Source organism: Petaurus breviceps, unplaced genomic scaffold (assembly GCF_028583685.1).
Source record: "Petaurus breviceps papuanus isolate PSGF00001 unplaced genomic scaffold, PetGlider_PUasm1.0 545, whole genome shotgun sequence".
NCBI lineage: Eukaryota > Metazoa > Chordata > Mammalia > Diprotodontia > Petauridae > Petaurus > Petaurus breviceps.
Genome location: NW_027186366.1, coordinates 2,607,227 through 2,623,066, shown reverse-complemented (window position 1 = coordinate 2,623,066; position 15,840 = coordinate 2,607,227). Strand labels below are relative to the sequence as shown.

The following is a 15,840-nucleotide window of genomic DNA, read 5'->3' as shown; positions in this document are numbered from 1 at the left end:
TCTCTCTCTCTCTCTCTCTCTCTGTCTCTGTCTCTCTCTCTTTCTCCTTCCTGCAATGTGTGAAGAGCCCAGAGGCTGAGGGATCTGCCTGGCTGGAGTGCTCTGATCTTCCAGAAGAGTGGAGTGTGGTGAGAAGCTCCCACAGGAGCCTATGTACCTGCTTGATCTAGCTTAGGAACAGATCGAACCATCTGGGTGAGACACTATACTGTATGAGGAGCACCTGGATCACCTGCCTGTCTAGTACAGTTGCTGTGCCCCATGGAGAGCCAGATCAGCTAAGTAACATGGAAACTCATGCATCATTCTGCAACTGACTTTGTGACAATCATCCAGAAAACCAAGGATATTGAGGTCTTTCGGTTCTGGAGTTGTGAATTGCCTTGACCATGTATATTCCCTTTATGTGTGCCTCATACTATTTATTATACTTTAAGTTGTGCCCACCCTCCCCCTTCCATTTACTATATTTGGGGGAAAGTGTATCTCTGATTTAGGGGGAAGTGCTTTGTAGCTTGTATTCTTGCTATGCTACTTGAGTGAATGCCTTTGGTAGAGGATCAGCTGAGTCTATTGACTATTAAGGGGAAGCACACTGTGGGGGCTCATGAGCTGGTGTTAGGAGATTAACCATCCACAGATCCCTGAAAGTCAGAATAGTCACCCTTCTGAGGATCCAAGCTTCCAGTGCCAGTGAGGGTTGGGGGACTGAACCCAGAGTAGGGTGTTACACTCACAAGCCAGAGAGAATTCAGAAGATGACCAGAATGGTTAAGGGTCTTGATCTTATGGCCTATGAGATTTGGCTGAAGGAGGTGGGGACAGTTAGTTTGGAGGCTCAGAAAGGCCAAGTTGTCTGAATCCACATAGCTGAAGGACTGTCCTGTGGGTGAGAGACTGGATGTGATCTGAACTTAAAGGAGTGCTGGCTGGAAGTCCCTAAGAGGCAGGCTTTGCCTCAGTGCATTGGACCTCCTCCTAATGATCAGCGTGATCTGGCCATTTGTTGGATCTGCTGTAGATGGACTTCTGGGTCAGGCACAGTTTGGGTCAGAAGGTCTGGTTAAGCATCCCTTCTACAGCAATGAGAAGGGGCCAGTTGCTTCTTGGGCCACCTGTGGACTGCTCCATTGTCTTTTCTATAGGACCCAAACCCTCTCCTATACAGCTTTCCCTCATTGCTTCTAGTTTTGCCTTCTACATCTAAGTTACAATAGGAGTCTAAAGGAAATTAGAAGAAAAAGACAAGTGGACTGAGGAGAGGGGAAGAGAATGAGTTCACTTTTGGAAGTGGAGGCGAGTGCAGCACACCCTGGTGGAGATAGGCATCTGTAATGATAATGGGAATCTGAAGATCTTCCCTGTCCCTACGCCCCTTGATAGGCTTAAGTGAATCTAAGAATCTTCCCTAATTTGAAAATATATTCTGCCCCCTAATAGGCTGAATGTGATCACATGGAGCCTGTGGTGGGAGGCTTGTTTTTCAGGAATGCCCACACCTTGTTACTTTGCCATTGAATAGAGGGTCACAAAGGTTGTGACATTCTCTGAGCCAGGAGAAGGCTCTATATACCCTGGTATGAGGTTTTGCTTTGGGGCTCACTTTGGGAAGAGTTGTGTGATTTGGCCAGATGAGACTCTGGGCAGCCATTGAGCCCCCCGGCTTTGAAAATCCAGATGTTGGTGCTTCCCTCTATGGTAACTAACTAGGTATGGATGTAATGGTCAGACAGCTAGAGACCTGTCTGCTGAATTGTGTTATTTTCTGTTGTAACTTCTGTTCTCATTCTCTGAAGTTCAGGGTGCTGACTTTTTCCCCTGAACTAGGTAAATGATATATGTTTGATTGATTAAAGTAAGCTTGTTAACCCATTTTGAGTTGCTTTCCTTTAGAAAAGCAGATCTAAGAACCTGTGTTGGCAGCCACCCTGGGGACGCTGGGGTGCTTGCTGCTACAGCACCTCTGGGCAGAGGCTGAGCCATCTGCATGGAGGTCATTGTCAAAGCTGAATAAAGGCAGAAGAGGGAGTGGAAAGAGAAAAGGGGACTGAGCACAGAGCCACATTTATGAGAGTAGCCAACATTTCTATTGTGCCTTAAAGCTTTGGAGAGTGCTCTACATAGATGATCTCATTTCATCTTCACAGTAACTCCGGGAGATAGGTACTATTATTATCATTCCTATTCACAGATGAGGAAACTGAGGCAGGCAGCTGAAGTGACTAGCACAGGATCACATGGCTAAGGAGTATCTGAGGCTCAGTTTGAACTCAGATCTTCCTGATTTTAAGTCCAGGGCTCTATTCTCTGCACCTCAATGGGAGTGTTTTAACCAGTGCCTTGCCCACAACACATGCTCTTCAGATCAGTATTTGCTTTCCTCAGCAGAATGACCGACTGAGTGGGTGCACAGAGGAATGATAAGAGGACATTCTGGCTAACTGAGCTCAGGGGCGAACCTAGGACCTATGACCTTGCAGCCATCTGCTGTGCCTAGACCTCTGTGCCAACCTGATTTAGCGCCACAGAGGAGATTGCTGCAACAGGGATGACTGTGGAGACAGAAACATTCACTGGGACAGATGGGATCAGCGAGAGTGGCTGATCACTACAGCGGGGGTGACCATGGAGACAGAGGTGATCACCACCAGCTCTGAGTCACATACCTGCCACAGCCTCTGTGGGTGGGAACAGCTTACTGGCGACAGCCAGGCTGATGTCATAGAACACCTCATCTTCCTCTCGGTCGGCATCAAACTGGAGGAAGTAAGAAACACGGTTAGTACCCTTTGGTTCTTCTTACTTTTATAAAATAAACTGTATTGCTCCTTTTTGTCTACATTTCCCAACCCATCCCAGGGAGAAATCAGTCATAGCAAAAAACTAAAATGAGGGGGAAATGTCCGCTGAAGAAATCAATCAATAAATCAACATTTATTGTGCTAAGTGCTCAGGGTACAAAAAGAGGCAAACGACAGCCCCTGCCCTCCAAGATCTCGAGTGGAGACAATGAGCAAACAGATATATACAAAACAAGCTATATAGAGGCTAAATAGGAAATAATTAGCAATTATGTATAAAATGCTATATGCAGGACAATTAAGAAATATTTATCAGAGGGAAGGCACTGGGTCTAAGATGGGCTTGGGAAGGCTTCCTGCAGAAGGCAGAATTTTAGTTGGGACTTGAGGAAGCTGGACATCAGTATTCAGAGTGAAGGAGGGAATCTCACATTATACACAGGGTTTCACATTCTGAGTTCTCAGCAAAGGAGTTGGGAGAGGTGCCTCTCCTTTGGCACCCCTTCGGGACCAAACTCAGTCATTATAATTTTCAGGCATTCCATTTCAATTGTTTTGTCAGAGTTGAGGACCTACCTCCCTTTCTTGCAGAGGTAGGGGCCTTTGGCTGTGGATCTCTGTACATATCATCAGACTAAGACACTTTGTGTTGACTAGTTTTGCCGAAATGGTTTTTTTTCCTCTCCCTTTTTTATTCTTTGTTAGAAATGGGAGGAAGGCTATATTAAAAAAATCAAGATGATATAGAAACAGAACCTAATAATAAGTCCCCTTTATTCTTAATCATTTCCTGTGATATTCTCTCTCCTCACTCCTCCAACAGATGCTTCAACAGCCTAGGACAGCAGGTGAACCATTGTCCACACGTGGAGTGAGAGAAGGGAGGGGTGATGTTCTTTCTCTGGAGCTGAGCTCCTTTATAGTTTCTGACCAGGAGGAATCGAAGTCACTAGAGGAACTACTCTCCTGGTTCTGTTATCTCATTCTGCCTCAGTGCATGTAACTCTTTTCATGTTTCTGAATTCCTCACCTTGGTCACTGCTTGCAGTGACACTGTTCTCTTACGTTCACATTCCTCAGGTGGCAGGCACCCAGGTGGTTGCTTTTTGTTCCCACAGAAGACGGGGTTATGAAATTTGTTAACTCCAATTTCCCTTGTACATAATTGCTTGTCTGTTGTCTCCTTTGTTAGAGTGTGATGAGCTCCTTGAGAGCAGGGACTTTAATTTTTTTTCTTTCTTTGTATCCATAGAGCTTAGCACAGTTCTTGCCACATAGGAGACCCTTAATAAATGCTTATTGACTTACTAACAAAATTACATAGGCCCTTCCTTTCAAGGCAGTTAACTTGGGAACTGAATGCTAAATGATTTAGGTAATTGCATAGTATTACGAGACCCCACTAAGTGATTTTTATCTTAATGAGGCATGGCATTGGCACCAAGAGCACTCTGAATGAATCTCATGTAAGCTGTGGGAGGGTCAGGGTGCTTGTTTTTGTTTGTTTTGCCTGTATCCTTAAGGACTGGTCCAGGGACTCACGCATAATTTTAACAAATACTTGTTGGATTAGGTTGAAATACCAAATTTCTGAGTAAATTTGCTAGCTTGGAAAAACAGAAAGGCCAAGCCCTGAATGGAAAGTGGAAGAACTGACAAGGAGATCTTGGGTGATGAGTTCATAATCGCCTTTTTGGGGGATTATTTTTAATTAATTAATTTATTTTTAGTTTTCAACATTCATTTCCACAAGATTTTGAGTTACAAATTTTCTCCCCTTCTTTCCCCTATCCCCACCCCAAGATAGTGAGCCTACTGAATACTCCTTCCCCCAATATGTTCCCTCTTATATCCTCTCTCCTCTCCCCTCCCTCCTCTAACTTTCTAGTAGGGCAAGATGGATTTCTATACCCCAGTGCCTGCATACCTTATTACCCAGTTACATGTAAAAAACAACTTTTTTAAACATTTGTTTTTAAAATTTTGATTTCCAGATTCTTTCCCTTCTTCCCTCCTCACCCACCCCCACTGGGAGGACATGTAATTCAATATAGGTTGTACATGTGTAGTTATGCAAAAAGTTTCCATAGTAGTTATATTGTGAAAGACTAACCATATTTCCCTCTATCCTATCCTGCCCCCCCCACTTATTCTATTGTCTCCTTTGACCCTGTCCCTTTTCAAATGTGTGCTTCTAACTACCCTCTCCCCCAATATGCCCTCCCTTCTATCATCCTCCTTCTTATCCCCTTCCCCCCTACTTTCCTGTAGGGTAAGATACCCAAATGGGTGTGTATGCTATTCCCTCCTTAAGTCAAATACAATGGGAGTAAGATTGACCCATTCCCTTTCACCTTCCTGCTCTTTCCCTCCATTGTAACAGTTTTTTCTTGCCTCTTTTATATGAGATAATTTACCCTTATCTATCTCTCCCTTTCTCCTTCTCCCAATAAATTACTCTCTCACCTCTTAATTTTATTTTTTAGATATCATACCTTCATATTCAACTCATCCTGGGCCCTCTGTCTATGTATACATGTACATACATATACACACACTGACATATATATATATATATTTATATACACACATACACCCTCTTATACATAAATATATGTATGTATACATATATATATATATATATATGTTCTCTTCAACTATCCTCATATTGATAAAAGTCTCGTAAGTTACAATGAACATTTTTCTATGCAGGAATGTAAATAGTTCAACTTTAATAAATTCCTTGATTTCTTTTTCCTGTTTACCTTCTCATGCTTCTCTTACTTCTTGTATTTGAAAGTCAAATTTTCTGTTCAGCTCTGGTTTTTTTTTCATCAAAAATGCTTGAAAGTTCTCTATTTCATTGAATGACCATATTTTCCTCTGAAGCATTATACTCAGTTTTGCTGGGTAGGTGATTCTTGGTTTTAATCCTAGCTCCTTTGACCTTCAGAATATAATATTCCAAGTCCTTTGATCCCTTAATGTGGAAGCTGCTAGATCTTGTGTTATCCTGATTATGTTTCCTCAATACTCAAATTGTTTCTTCCTGACTTCTTGTAATATTTTCTCCTTGATCTGGGAACTCTGTAATTTGACTATAATATTCCTAGGAGTTTTCTTTTTGGGATCTTTTTCAGGAGGTGATCAGTGAATTCTTTCAATTTCTATTTTATCCTCTGGTTCTAGAATATCAGGGCAATTTTCCTTGAGAATTTCTTGGAGGATGATTTCTAGGCTCTTTTTTTATGGCGGCTTTTAGGTAGTCCAATAATTTTTAAATGATCTCACCTGGATCTATTTTCCAGGTTAGTGTTTTTTCCAATGAGATATTTCACATTACCTTCTATTTTTTAATTTGTTTGAATCTGTTTTATAGTATCTTGATTTCTCATAAAGTCATAAGCTTCCATTTGCTCCAATCTAATTTTGAAACAATGATTCTCTTCAGTGAGATTTTGAAATTCCTTTTCCATCTGGCAAATTTGACTTTTTAAGGCATTCTTCTCTTCATTGGCTTTTTGGGCCTCTTTTGCCATTTGAGTTAGTCTATTTTTAGGGTGTTATTTTCTTCAGTCAGGCTGTTGACTTACTTTTCATGATTTTCTTACATCATTCTTATTTCTCTACTCAATTTTTCCTTTGCTTCTCTTACTTGGTTTTCTCTCACCTTTTTTTTGGAGGGCAATTGGGGTTAAGTGACTTGCCCAAGGTCATATGGCTAGTTTTTGTGTTAAGTGTCTGAAGCTGGATTTGAACTCAGATCCTCCTGACTCCAGGTCTGGTGCTCTATTCACTGTGCCACCTAGCCGCCCCTCTTACTTGATTTTCAAAATCCTTCTTGAGCTCCTCCATGGCCTGCAACCAGTTCATGCTTTTCTTGGAAGCTTTTGATGCAGGAGTTTTGACTTTGTTGTCTTCTTCTGGTTCCATATTTTGATTCTTTTTGTCCCCCCAAAAACATTCTGTGGTCTAATTGTGCTTCCTCTATTTGCTTATCTTGCCAGTCAATTACTTAACTTTTGAGCTCTTTGCCATGGTAGAACTCTGCTTCTAGAACAGAGAGAGCTGTGTCCCAAATTGCTGGGGTTTTCACAGTTGTCAGAGCTGTTGTCAGAGCTATGAGGAGGGCACCCTCTCTACAGCCACCACAAGCTCTGGCACACTAGCATTCCTCACCCCTGGACCACCACCCAAGACTGCTACCCAGATCCAAGCAGGTCAAAGCAAGACTGATTACCCTCTGAATGGTTGCTTTGTCCCCCTATGATCTGCAGGCCTGGAGCTCTGGAGGCAGTCATGCAGCAACAGCTGCAGCCGTTGTGCCACAGCCACCTCTCACTCCCAGGGGGCAGGGGCCAGACTATGTTATTCTCTCACCCAGTTCCAACAGAGTTCCCTGCTGAGCTTTTACTTTCTCTTTGGCATTTATGTGTTGGGAAGTCTGGGAACCACCACAGGTGATGGTGATTCACTCTCCTGAAGTGTGTTCTGGCCAATCTGTGAAGCTGGTTGGGGCTGCCCTGGGTCTGGGATGGCTCAGTTCCCAGCCTGGTGCAATAAACCCTTCCTGTAGGACTCCCAGGCTGCCTTCAGCAGGAGATTTGTTTCTCTGTGTCACTTTGTGGGTTCTGTAGCTCTAAAATTTGTTTAGAGTCATTTTGTACAGGTATTGGAGGTGGTTGGAGCAGGAGCTCAAGCAAGTTCCTGCTTTTACTTCCCATCTTGGTTCTGCCCCCCTTAATTGCTTTTAATTGTTCATAATTGTGAAACAGAAATTCCTTAGTAATAGGTGAATGAATGAAGAGAGCATTTTGTTGTTAAGCACTATAGATACAAATACAAAAGACAGACAATCCCTGCCCTCAAAGAGCTTACATTCTAATAAAAGAGACCACCCAGACTGGAGAGTGGTGTCTAGGAAGTGGAATTGTGGTCTGCAAAGTCACAAAGATGACAAGTGGGACACTAGGAGAGGCCACTGATGTGTTCTTTCTAGGGGAAACGTGCGTCTGATGATGAGCAAGAGGAAGAAGAAGGGGACCTGGCCCCAGGAGGGTAGAGCTCAATGACTTGTCCTCTTTAGCATAGCAGGGAAGAACGCAGGGCTGTCCTACCCTCCCTTCTTCCAAGTGGAGAAAACACGAAACCAATGGAGGGATCACAGGGGAGCTGCCTTCCTGGCTTGGGGCAAATGTTGGGACAAGGACAACAAAACTAAGGTCATAAGGGGAAAAGGCTCTAAGCCAGACAGATCCCAGGTAGAGAAATGCCTTCCATAGTAGCATTGTTTTTTTTTTTTAAATTAAGGTGTTTTTTAAAAATCATCTTCTTTGGGGCGGCCAGGTAGCACAGCGAGTAAGAGCACCGGCTCCAGTGTTGAAAAGACCTGGAGATCGAATCCCGGGCTCAGACACTTAGCACCCACCCAGAAACACCTGGCCGTGTAACCTTGAGCAAGTTACTTAACCCCAATTGCTTAGGGGCAGCCAGGTGGCTCAGCGAGTAAGAGCACCAGCTCCAGTGTCGGGATGACCTGGATCAAATCCCGGGCTCAGACACTCAGCACCACACCCAGAAATAACTGGCCGTGTAACCTTGAGCAAGTTACTTAACCCTGATTGCTTTAAAAAAAAAATCATCTTCTTCTTTCCTTTGAGGCAGGTTGCTTGGTGGTACGATGGATAGAGGGCAGGACTTGGGAGTCAGGAGGACCTGAGTTCAAATCCAGCTTCAGACACTTAGTTGTGTAACCCTAGGAATAGACCTTACCAGACTATAAACTGAATGAAGGTAATGAAAGTAGGGATTCTAGTTTATCTAAGTCTTTAACCTCCCCCAGGGTCTAGCCCAAAGAAGGGACAGGTACTGAAATGTGAAATCACTGGGACAAGGAACTTCCATGTGGGCTTCTTCCTTCACCAGTGAAGGTTGTGTAATGGTAAGGGAATTTGAGGATCTTCCCTGCCCCTTGATGGGCTTTGCTTGGAGCCCAATAGAGAAGCTTGCTTAGGGGAGGCTTGTTGTTCAGGAAGGCTCACATCATTTTTGTTTTGTAATTAGACAGTGGATCACAAAAGTTATGATGTCCTCTGACCCTGAAGAAGGGAATATACATACCTTGACATGAGATTTTGCTTTGGGGCTCACATGGGAAAAATTGTGTTATTTGGCCAGATGAGACTCTGAGTAGCTGTTGAGCCCCCCCCCCCCCCCCCCCAAATTTGCAAACCCACTTATTGGTGCTTCTCTCTCTGATATTTAACACTGTAAGTATGTAATGGTCAGACAGCTAGATGCGCTGCCTGTTGGTCTGTTGAATTGTGTTATTTTCTCTATATTTTTTTGTCTGCTTGTAATTTCTGTTTGTATTTTCTGAAGTTCAGGGTGCTGACTTTCTCCCCTGGATTAAATGAATTTCATACACACACATACATGTTTGATGAAAGTAAGATTTTTAACCCTTTTTGAGTTGCTTTTTTTTAGAAAAGCAGGTCAAAGGACCTGTGGTAGCAGCTAGCCTGGGTATGCTGGGGTGCTTGTTGTTACTGGTTGGCACCTTTCAGCGAACCCAAGTATGTGTTAGAGGTGGGATTTGAATCCAAGTCCTTGTGACTGGCTGTATGCCTATTCTGCCAAGTTCTCTCTGTCTCTGTCTGTGTACATAGTATCGATGATGCAAGCATACCTTCCCGGCTCCACGGCCAGCTGTCTCCTCCCCCCTTGATGTGACCTCTCTAATAATGATGAGGAGGATGGAGATGGGTAGGCTGGCTCTATCCATTCTCCCAAGCTGTGTCTGAATGCAGCAAACACTTAATAAATGTTTATTGAACAAATGTTGAAGGTAAAATGGAAAGGTATTCACTCTGGCTCTCAGATGTGAGATTTCTTCTGTATAATTTAAGCTGCCTATAATTTCAGGCAATGAATTTTGGAGGAACCTGGAATTATTGCCTATGCAGGATGTGGTCTATGCAGCTACCTTGGGAGGTTGATTTGTTTTTCCTTTTATGCAGGAGAGAAATGGGGGTCAAGCAGAGTCTTTAATGGAGAATGCTAACCAGGCTCCCTAGTGTATCCAAAACTGTTTTCCTTGAATGGCAAATGGCCCAGCTGATTTCCAGAGCCCCGGGGACAGAAGAGCATGGGGGTGGGCCTGGAAGTGCTGCAGCTGCTGGCATTTTGAACAAGGGAGGCATTTTCCTCTGGTTTGGGTCATTAGCCGCCTTATATATTGCATCAATCCTCTCCAGAGACAGGACCATCACCTCTCTTCCTTGGAGTGGAGGCTTAATAGTAATAATGGCTACATTGATATAACAGCTACTATTTGCTATCACATACACTGTGCTAACCACATAATTATTACCTCATTTGATGCTCATAACAACCCTCAGAAGGAGGTGTAATCATCCACATTTTACAGTGAGAAAATTGAAGAAATAAAGGTAAAGTGACTTGCCCAGGGTCACAGAGCTAGGAAGTGTCTGAGGCCAGATTTGAACTCAAGGCTTCCTGACTCTAGGCTTAGCATTCTATTCATGGCGCCACCTAAATACCCATTTCTCAAGGCTAATTGAGTTGCAGTGAGAATGGAGCTGGAGAGGAGGACCTGCTTTGGAATACAGGGCTTTGCCAATGACTGCCTTGGGCATATGATCTTAATGGAATCTCCTAAACTCTCTGGGCCTTCGTTTCATCATCTATAAAATGAGGCAGCTCATTTTAGAGGTGGCCCAGTAGCTAGAATTCAGAACCTAGAATGAGAAAGCCCCAAGTTCAAGTCTCTCCTCAAATAGCTTCATGGCCATAGGTAAGGGGATTGACCTCTCTCGGCTTCAGTTTGCTAATCTATAAAATGGGAAGAAAATGGCGCCCACCTCCCAGCGTCGTTGTGAAGACCAAATGATGTGCTTTGCAAACTTTAGAATTTCATCTCAATGTTCTCTATTGGTGGTGGCGGTGCTGGTGTTACTATGTCATCAGCTTGACATAGTGGTTAGAGAACCAGCCTTGAATGTAGGATGATCCCTTAGGGCCCAGACACCTCCCTGAGGCTCAGCTTAAGAGAAGATGCCATGTCCTCACCTGGACATTTTCCATGCTGATGAAATCCCAGGCTCTCTCCTTCTCTCCATCCTTATCTGTGGTGCCTGTCTGCCCTAACCCTGCCTTCCTACATCTTCCTCGAGTGAGCATGGGACAGTCAGGTATCCTACTGAGTGTCCTTACTGAGCCCTCACAGCGTCACCCAGGGTACTTTTTATCCAAATGTCCCAGGACAATATGGAAAATCACGTTAAGAAACAGAGGCAAGAGTAAAGGCTCCATCGGACAAGCTCATGCATAACTGAATGAATGAGGAAATCTCCCATCTCTCTCCTCTCTACCTCCTCTCTCCTTTTCCAAACATTAGTCAGTCAGCCAATGAGCATTTATTTAGCACCTCCTATGTGCTGGCACTAAGGATACAAAGGCAGGTTAAAGATAGGCCCTGCCCTCAAGGAGCTCACAGTCTATCTAGTGGCTAGAAAGACTCGAGTTCAAATCCAGCCCCATACACTTACTAGCTGTGTGGCCCTGGGAAAGTTAACATCTGTCGGCCTCTGTTTCCTGATGTGCACAACAGTGAAAAGAGTAACATCTTTGTCACTCGCTTGTTAGGGGCGTTGACTAAGATGCCTGTAAAGGGCTTGGCAAACCTCACAAATACTTGTTGATAGGATTATTACGCATCACAGCCAATGGAGGTTTTCCCTGGCTGCCTTCTGCTGAAAGGCTGTTCTCTCCCAAGAGGCCTTCACACTCAGGGAGTTACTTGGGCTTCTCAGAAGGCGAGTCTCAGGGCTGTTAGACACTTATTCCCTTCCCTAATTATCGGCTCCATTCTTCCCAGGGCAGAAGCTCCTCCTCCCACTGGGCTCGAATGGTGCCCTGGGAGCCCAGAAAAGACGCTGTGACACATCTAGGCCAGATGTTCCATCCAGCCAGGCGGGGCTGCTGCTCTTCCCTGATTAAAGCTCCATTCTCTCATCTCCAACCCATGCTAGCTTGTCGCCATGTCATCTCCTCACCTTACCCACTGGGGCAAACAGGGATAACAGGAGGAGGTCCTGTGAGCCCCTCTAAGTGGGGAGGGAGATTTGTCATTGTCACTGGTGATGTCTGGGCTTTAACCTAGCCAGGACCTGGACAGGTATTTTGTGCTAATAGCTCTTTCATTTACAGACTCACTGAATGACCTCTGCCTCTAAGCACAGCAAATTCCATTGAGAGCAGGAGAGAGGTACCAAAAAGCACTCCCGGTGAGCTGTGAGGGGGAAGTGTCCAGGAGTCCAGGCCAACCTGGGACCTGAGGTACAGGGGGGCAGCTAGGAGGTGCAGGAGATAGAATGTTACACTTTGAGTCAGGAAGATGCAACTTCAAATCTGGCTTCAGACACTTGTTAACTGTGTGACCCTGGGCAAGTCACTTAACCCTGCTTGCCTCAGTTTCCCCAACTTCAAAATGAGGATAATAAGAGCATGCCCCCCAGGTTGTTGTAAGGATCAAATGAGATAATAATACTTGCACTGCGCTTTGCACAGTGCCCGGTGCGGAGTAGATTCAAAAAGTAAGTAAATACAAAAGCTATTTGTTATTTGTTGGGTCAGGGAGGACCCCAGCTGGCTCATCCTGTCACAGCTTCTTGTTTCAACGGACACTCTTGTTAGCCAAGTTGGGATCTCTGGGCTTTCTGCTCTGCAGAAGGACTCCAACTGCTATCAGGCACCTCTAAATCTGGTCCTTGGAACAAAGTCCACACTCATCACCTTGCCCTAGTGACAGCCCTACTCAAGGGTCACCCAGTGGCCCAAATCCACCCAATGCGTGTTTGTCAAGAATTGCTTCAACAATCAATCCACATTTAAGTGCCTTCTATGCACCAGGCACGTGCAAGCTCTGGAGAAACAGACCGAAGGGAGGAGACAATCCCAGGAAGAACAGGAGAAGGTTAAAGATGGGGGAGGGATCCTGTTTGGGGAGACCCCCCACCACTTTGGCCAGCAGACCTCCAGGACATGTCCTAGGGTGGCCCATTCCACTCAGAGAGTTCCATTGCTAGAAAGATTTTCCTTACATTCAGCCTAGATGGAATTCTCTGAAACTTGCCAGCCCCTTCCTGCTTGCTCTGTCCTCTGGGGCTGGGAAGAAAAGCCTGTTCCCTTTGCCCCATGAGTTCCTGTCACATAGCCGGAGATGGCCGCCATGTCCCAGTCAGTAGCTCTGAAGTTCGGCTGAACCTAAAGGAGGAATAAGCACTTGGCTCATTCATTCCCCAATGATGTGTTAGAAAACTTTCTTCGTGGCTGCCCTTGAGGGAGGTGGGGACTCAAATATCCTTTCCCTGCATTTTCTAGAGAAGGAAACTAAGGCAGTGGGCAGTTAGATAATTGATGTGTGTGTGTGTGTGTGGGGGGGTCTGCCATGAACAGTATCATGTTTCTGAACTCCATGACTCCCTTCCCCTCCCGAATTTTGAAGGACCAGGACTCGCTGATTGATTTGGGGGCACAGCTGACTTCTCTTCCCAGCGTGCAAACCCAGGAGTTTGGAAGTAACAGCCACTGGTGCGGTGGAGGTCAGCCCCTCTCCATTGCAGGCACATTAGTTCACAAGTAGAGATCAACAAGGTCATTTATTATTTCTTGGTTAAATTTAATAGGTACTTAAAGAGCCATGTAATAAAAGTTTACTAGTTCCTATAGGACCCTTTTTCTGTTCTTTGAATTTTGAAATGTTTGTATTTATTGTTCACATAAGTCTATAGTTAAAAGTATCTATCTATCATCTATCTATCTATCTATCTATCTATCTATCTATCTATCTATCTATCTATCTATCTATCTATCTATCTATTTATCTATCTTTATCTATCTATCTATCTATCTATCTTTATCTATCTATCTATCTATCTATCTATCTATCTATCTATCTATCTATCTATCTTTATCTATCTATCTATCTATCTATCTATCTATCTATCTATCTATCTATCTATCTACCTACCTACCGTGTTTCCCCGATGATAAGACCTATCCCAAAAATAAGCCCTCCCCTTACTGTGTAAGATTCCTCTAAAATAAGCCCTCCCCCAAAAATAAGCCCTATTGAGATTGCTACTGTAGTGAAGGTGATCCCCTGCGCTACATGCTACATTACGGTACCCTCTGTATGCACCATCACCCCCCCCCCGGGTGAAATGCACGCCGCGCTCCGAGCTGCATCCAATCAGAGCTGCAGCAGTGAGTGCATCATCCTGTTCTTCCCCAGTGATTTGCTTGCTGGTGCCATTGAGAGCAGTGCCGCGGAGGAGAGCTGAGGCAGGACAACATAAAAACCCGGTATGTAAGCGGGAGTGAGGGGGCATGATGGAGGATAAAAAGGGCATGATGGAGGAAAAAAGAAGAACTCAGGGGGCATGATGGAGTGAAAAGAAGGACTGATGGTCATAATTTTATTATTCTGTCTGTTTTGACCCCCAGACATGAGTACAAAAAGGAAGAGCTACACTGGTGAGTATAAGAAAGCAATTGTAGAGGAGTCACATGGCAAGAATCTTGCAGTTTTCTGTAAAGAAAAACTTTTGGATCTTCGAATGGTCAGAAAATGGAGAGCAGATTATAACAACCTCAATCAACAGGTGGATGAGGGAAAAGGGAAAAAGCGCAGGTCTGGATCAGGTCGGCAGCCCTTATATCCTGACTTGGAGATCCTCATTGGTGAATGGATTGCTGACAGAAGAGCAAAGGCCTTGGTTGTGCGCAGGGCTGATATACAAGCATTTGCCCTTTCAATGGCACCAGAGTTTGAAATGGTCTCAGAAGGATTCAAAGCATCACAACACTGGTTGGACAGTTTCCTTCAATGGTATGAACTGTCCCTAAGAAGATCAACAACACTGTTTAAGCTGGAAGATGCTGAAGTTATTAAACGTGCACTTGCACTCAAGTCCTTTATTGATAGGATCGACATTTCCAAGTACCAAACCTGCAATATGATTGCTATGGATGAAACTGCAGTGTTTATGGGACAAGGATCTCAAACAACAATTCATCACAGGGGTGCAATGTCAATCTACATTCCCACCACTGGCTATGAAAGTGCACGGGTCACCTGTGTTTTGGCAATTCGTTTGGATGGAAAGAAAGCCACACCTCTAATCATCAGTAAGGGCAAGAAAGATAAGATTGGATGTGTATCTGGCATTTACGTTCTTGAAACCGAAAAAGCCTGGTGTACACAAGCCATTATAAGAAAGTGGGTTGATTTAATGCTGCCACTTGTTATGCTAGGTAACCAAAGAGGTCTGATAGTCTGGGATTCAGCCAGCACTCACCGTGCTAAAGAAATGAAGAACTTCCTTGCAGAGAGAAGAATAGATCAAGTAATGATTCCTGCAGGAATGACTGCCTATCTCCAGACCCTTGATATTGCAATAAAGAAGCCATTCAAAGACCATTTGCGCATGGAAGTCAATGACTACATTGAAAATAGAATGGAAAGAAATCAGCGTGGAAACTTTGTGAAGCCCTGTCTGCAAGAAGTCGTGACTTGGGTGAAGAAGTCATGGGATAAAATTACTGACAGCTGTGTCGCCAAGACACTATGAGCAGGTTACCTGGACAAGACATATTCATTTAAAGATAGCTATACTGCTGGACATGACAGATTGGGTCCACTTCTTCTGAAGGAAATGGAGGCGCAAGACATCCAGGACGGAAGTCAGGGTATGGTCACTTATGACGATGTTGTTGAAGAAGATGACATGATCATTATTGAATAAAGGTACATTTTTTGGTTCACATTTACCTATTTATTAAAATTGCTGTCAATGTTCATTAAAATAAGCCCTCCCCTGAAAATAAGCCCTCTGGTGTTTTTCTGTCCAAAAAAATAATAAAGACAGTATCTTATTATCGGGGAAACACAGTACCTACCTACCTACCTATCTATCTATCTATCTATCTATCTATCTATCTATCTATCTATCTA

At 44.1% G+C, this 15,840-nt stretch overlaps 1 protein-coding gene across 1 annotated transcript in view; it reads right to left on the bottom strand.

Annotated features, from left to right (window-relative positions):
- The window catches only part of AK5 (adenylate kinase 5), a 234,631-nt gene that overhangs the window by 78,058 nt on the left and 140,733 nt on the right, over positions 1-15,840 (bottom strand). The window contains exon 6 of the mRNA XM_069102249.1: positions 2,667-2,757. Within this exon, the coding sequence (XP_068958350.1) occupies positions 2,667-2,757 (91 nt within the window). The remainder of the gene's footprint in view (positions 1-2,666; positions 2,758-15,840) is intronic.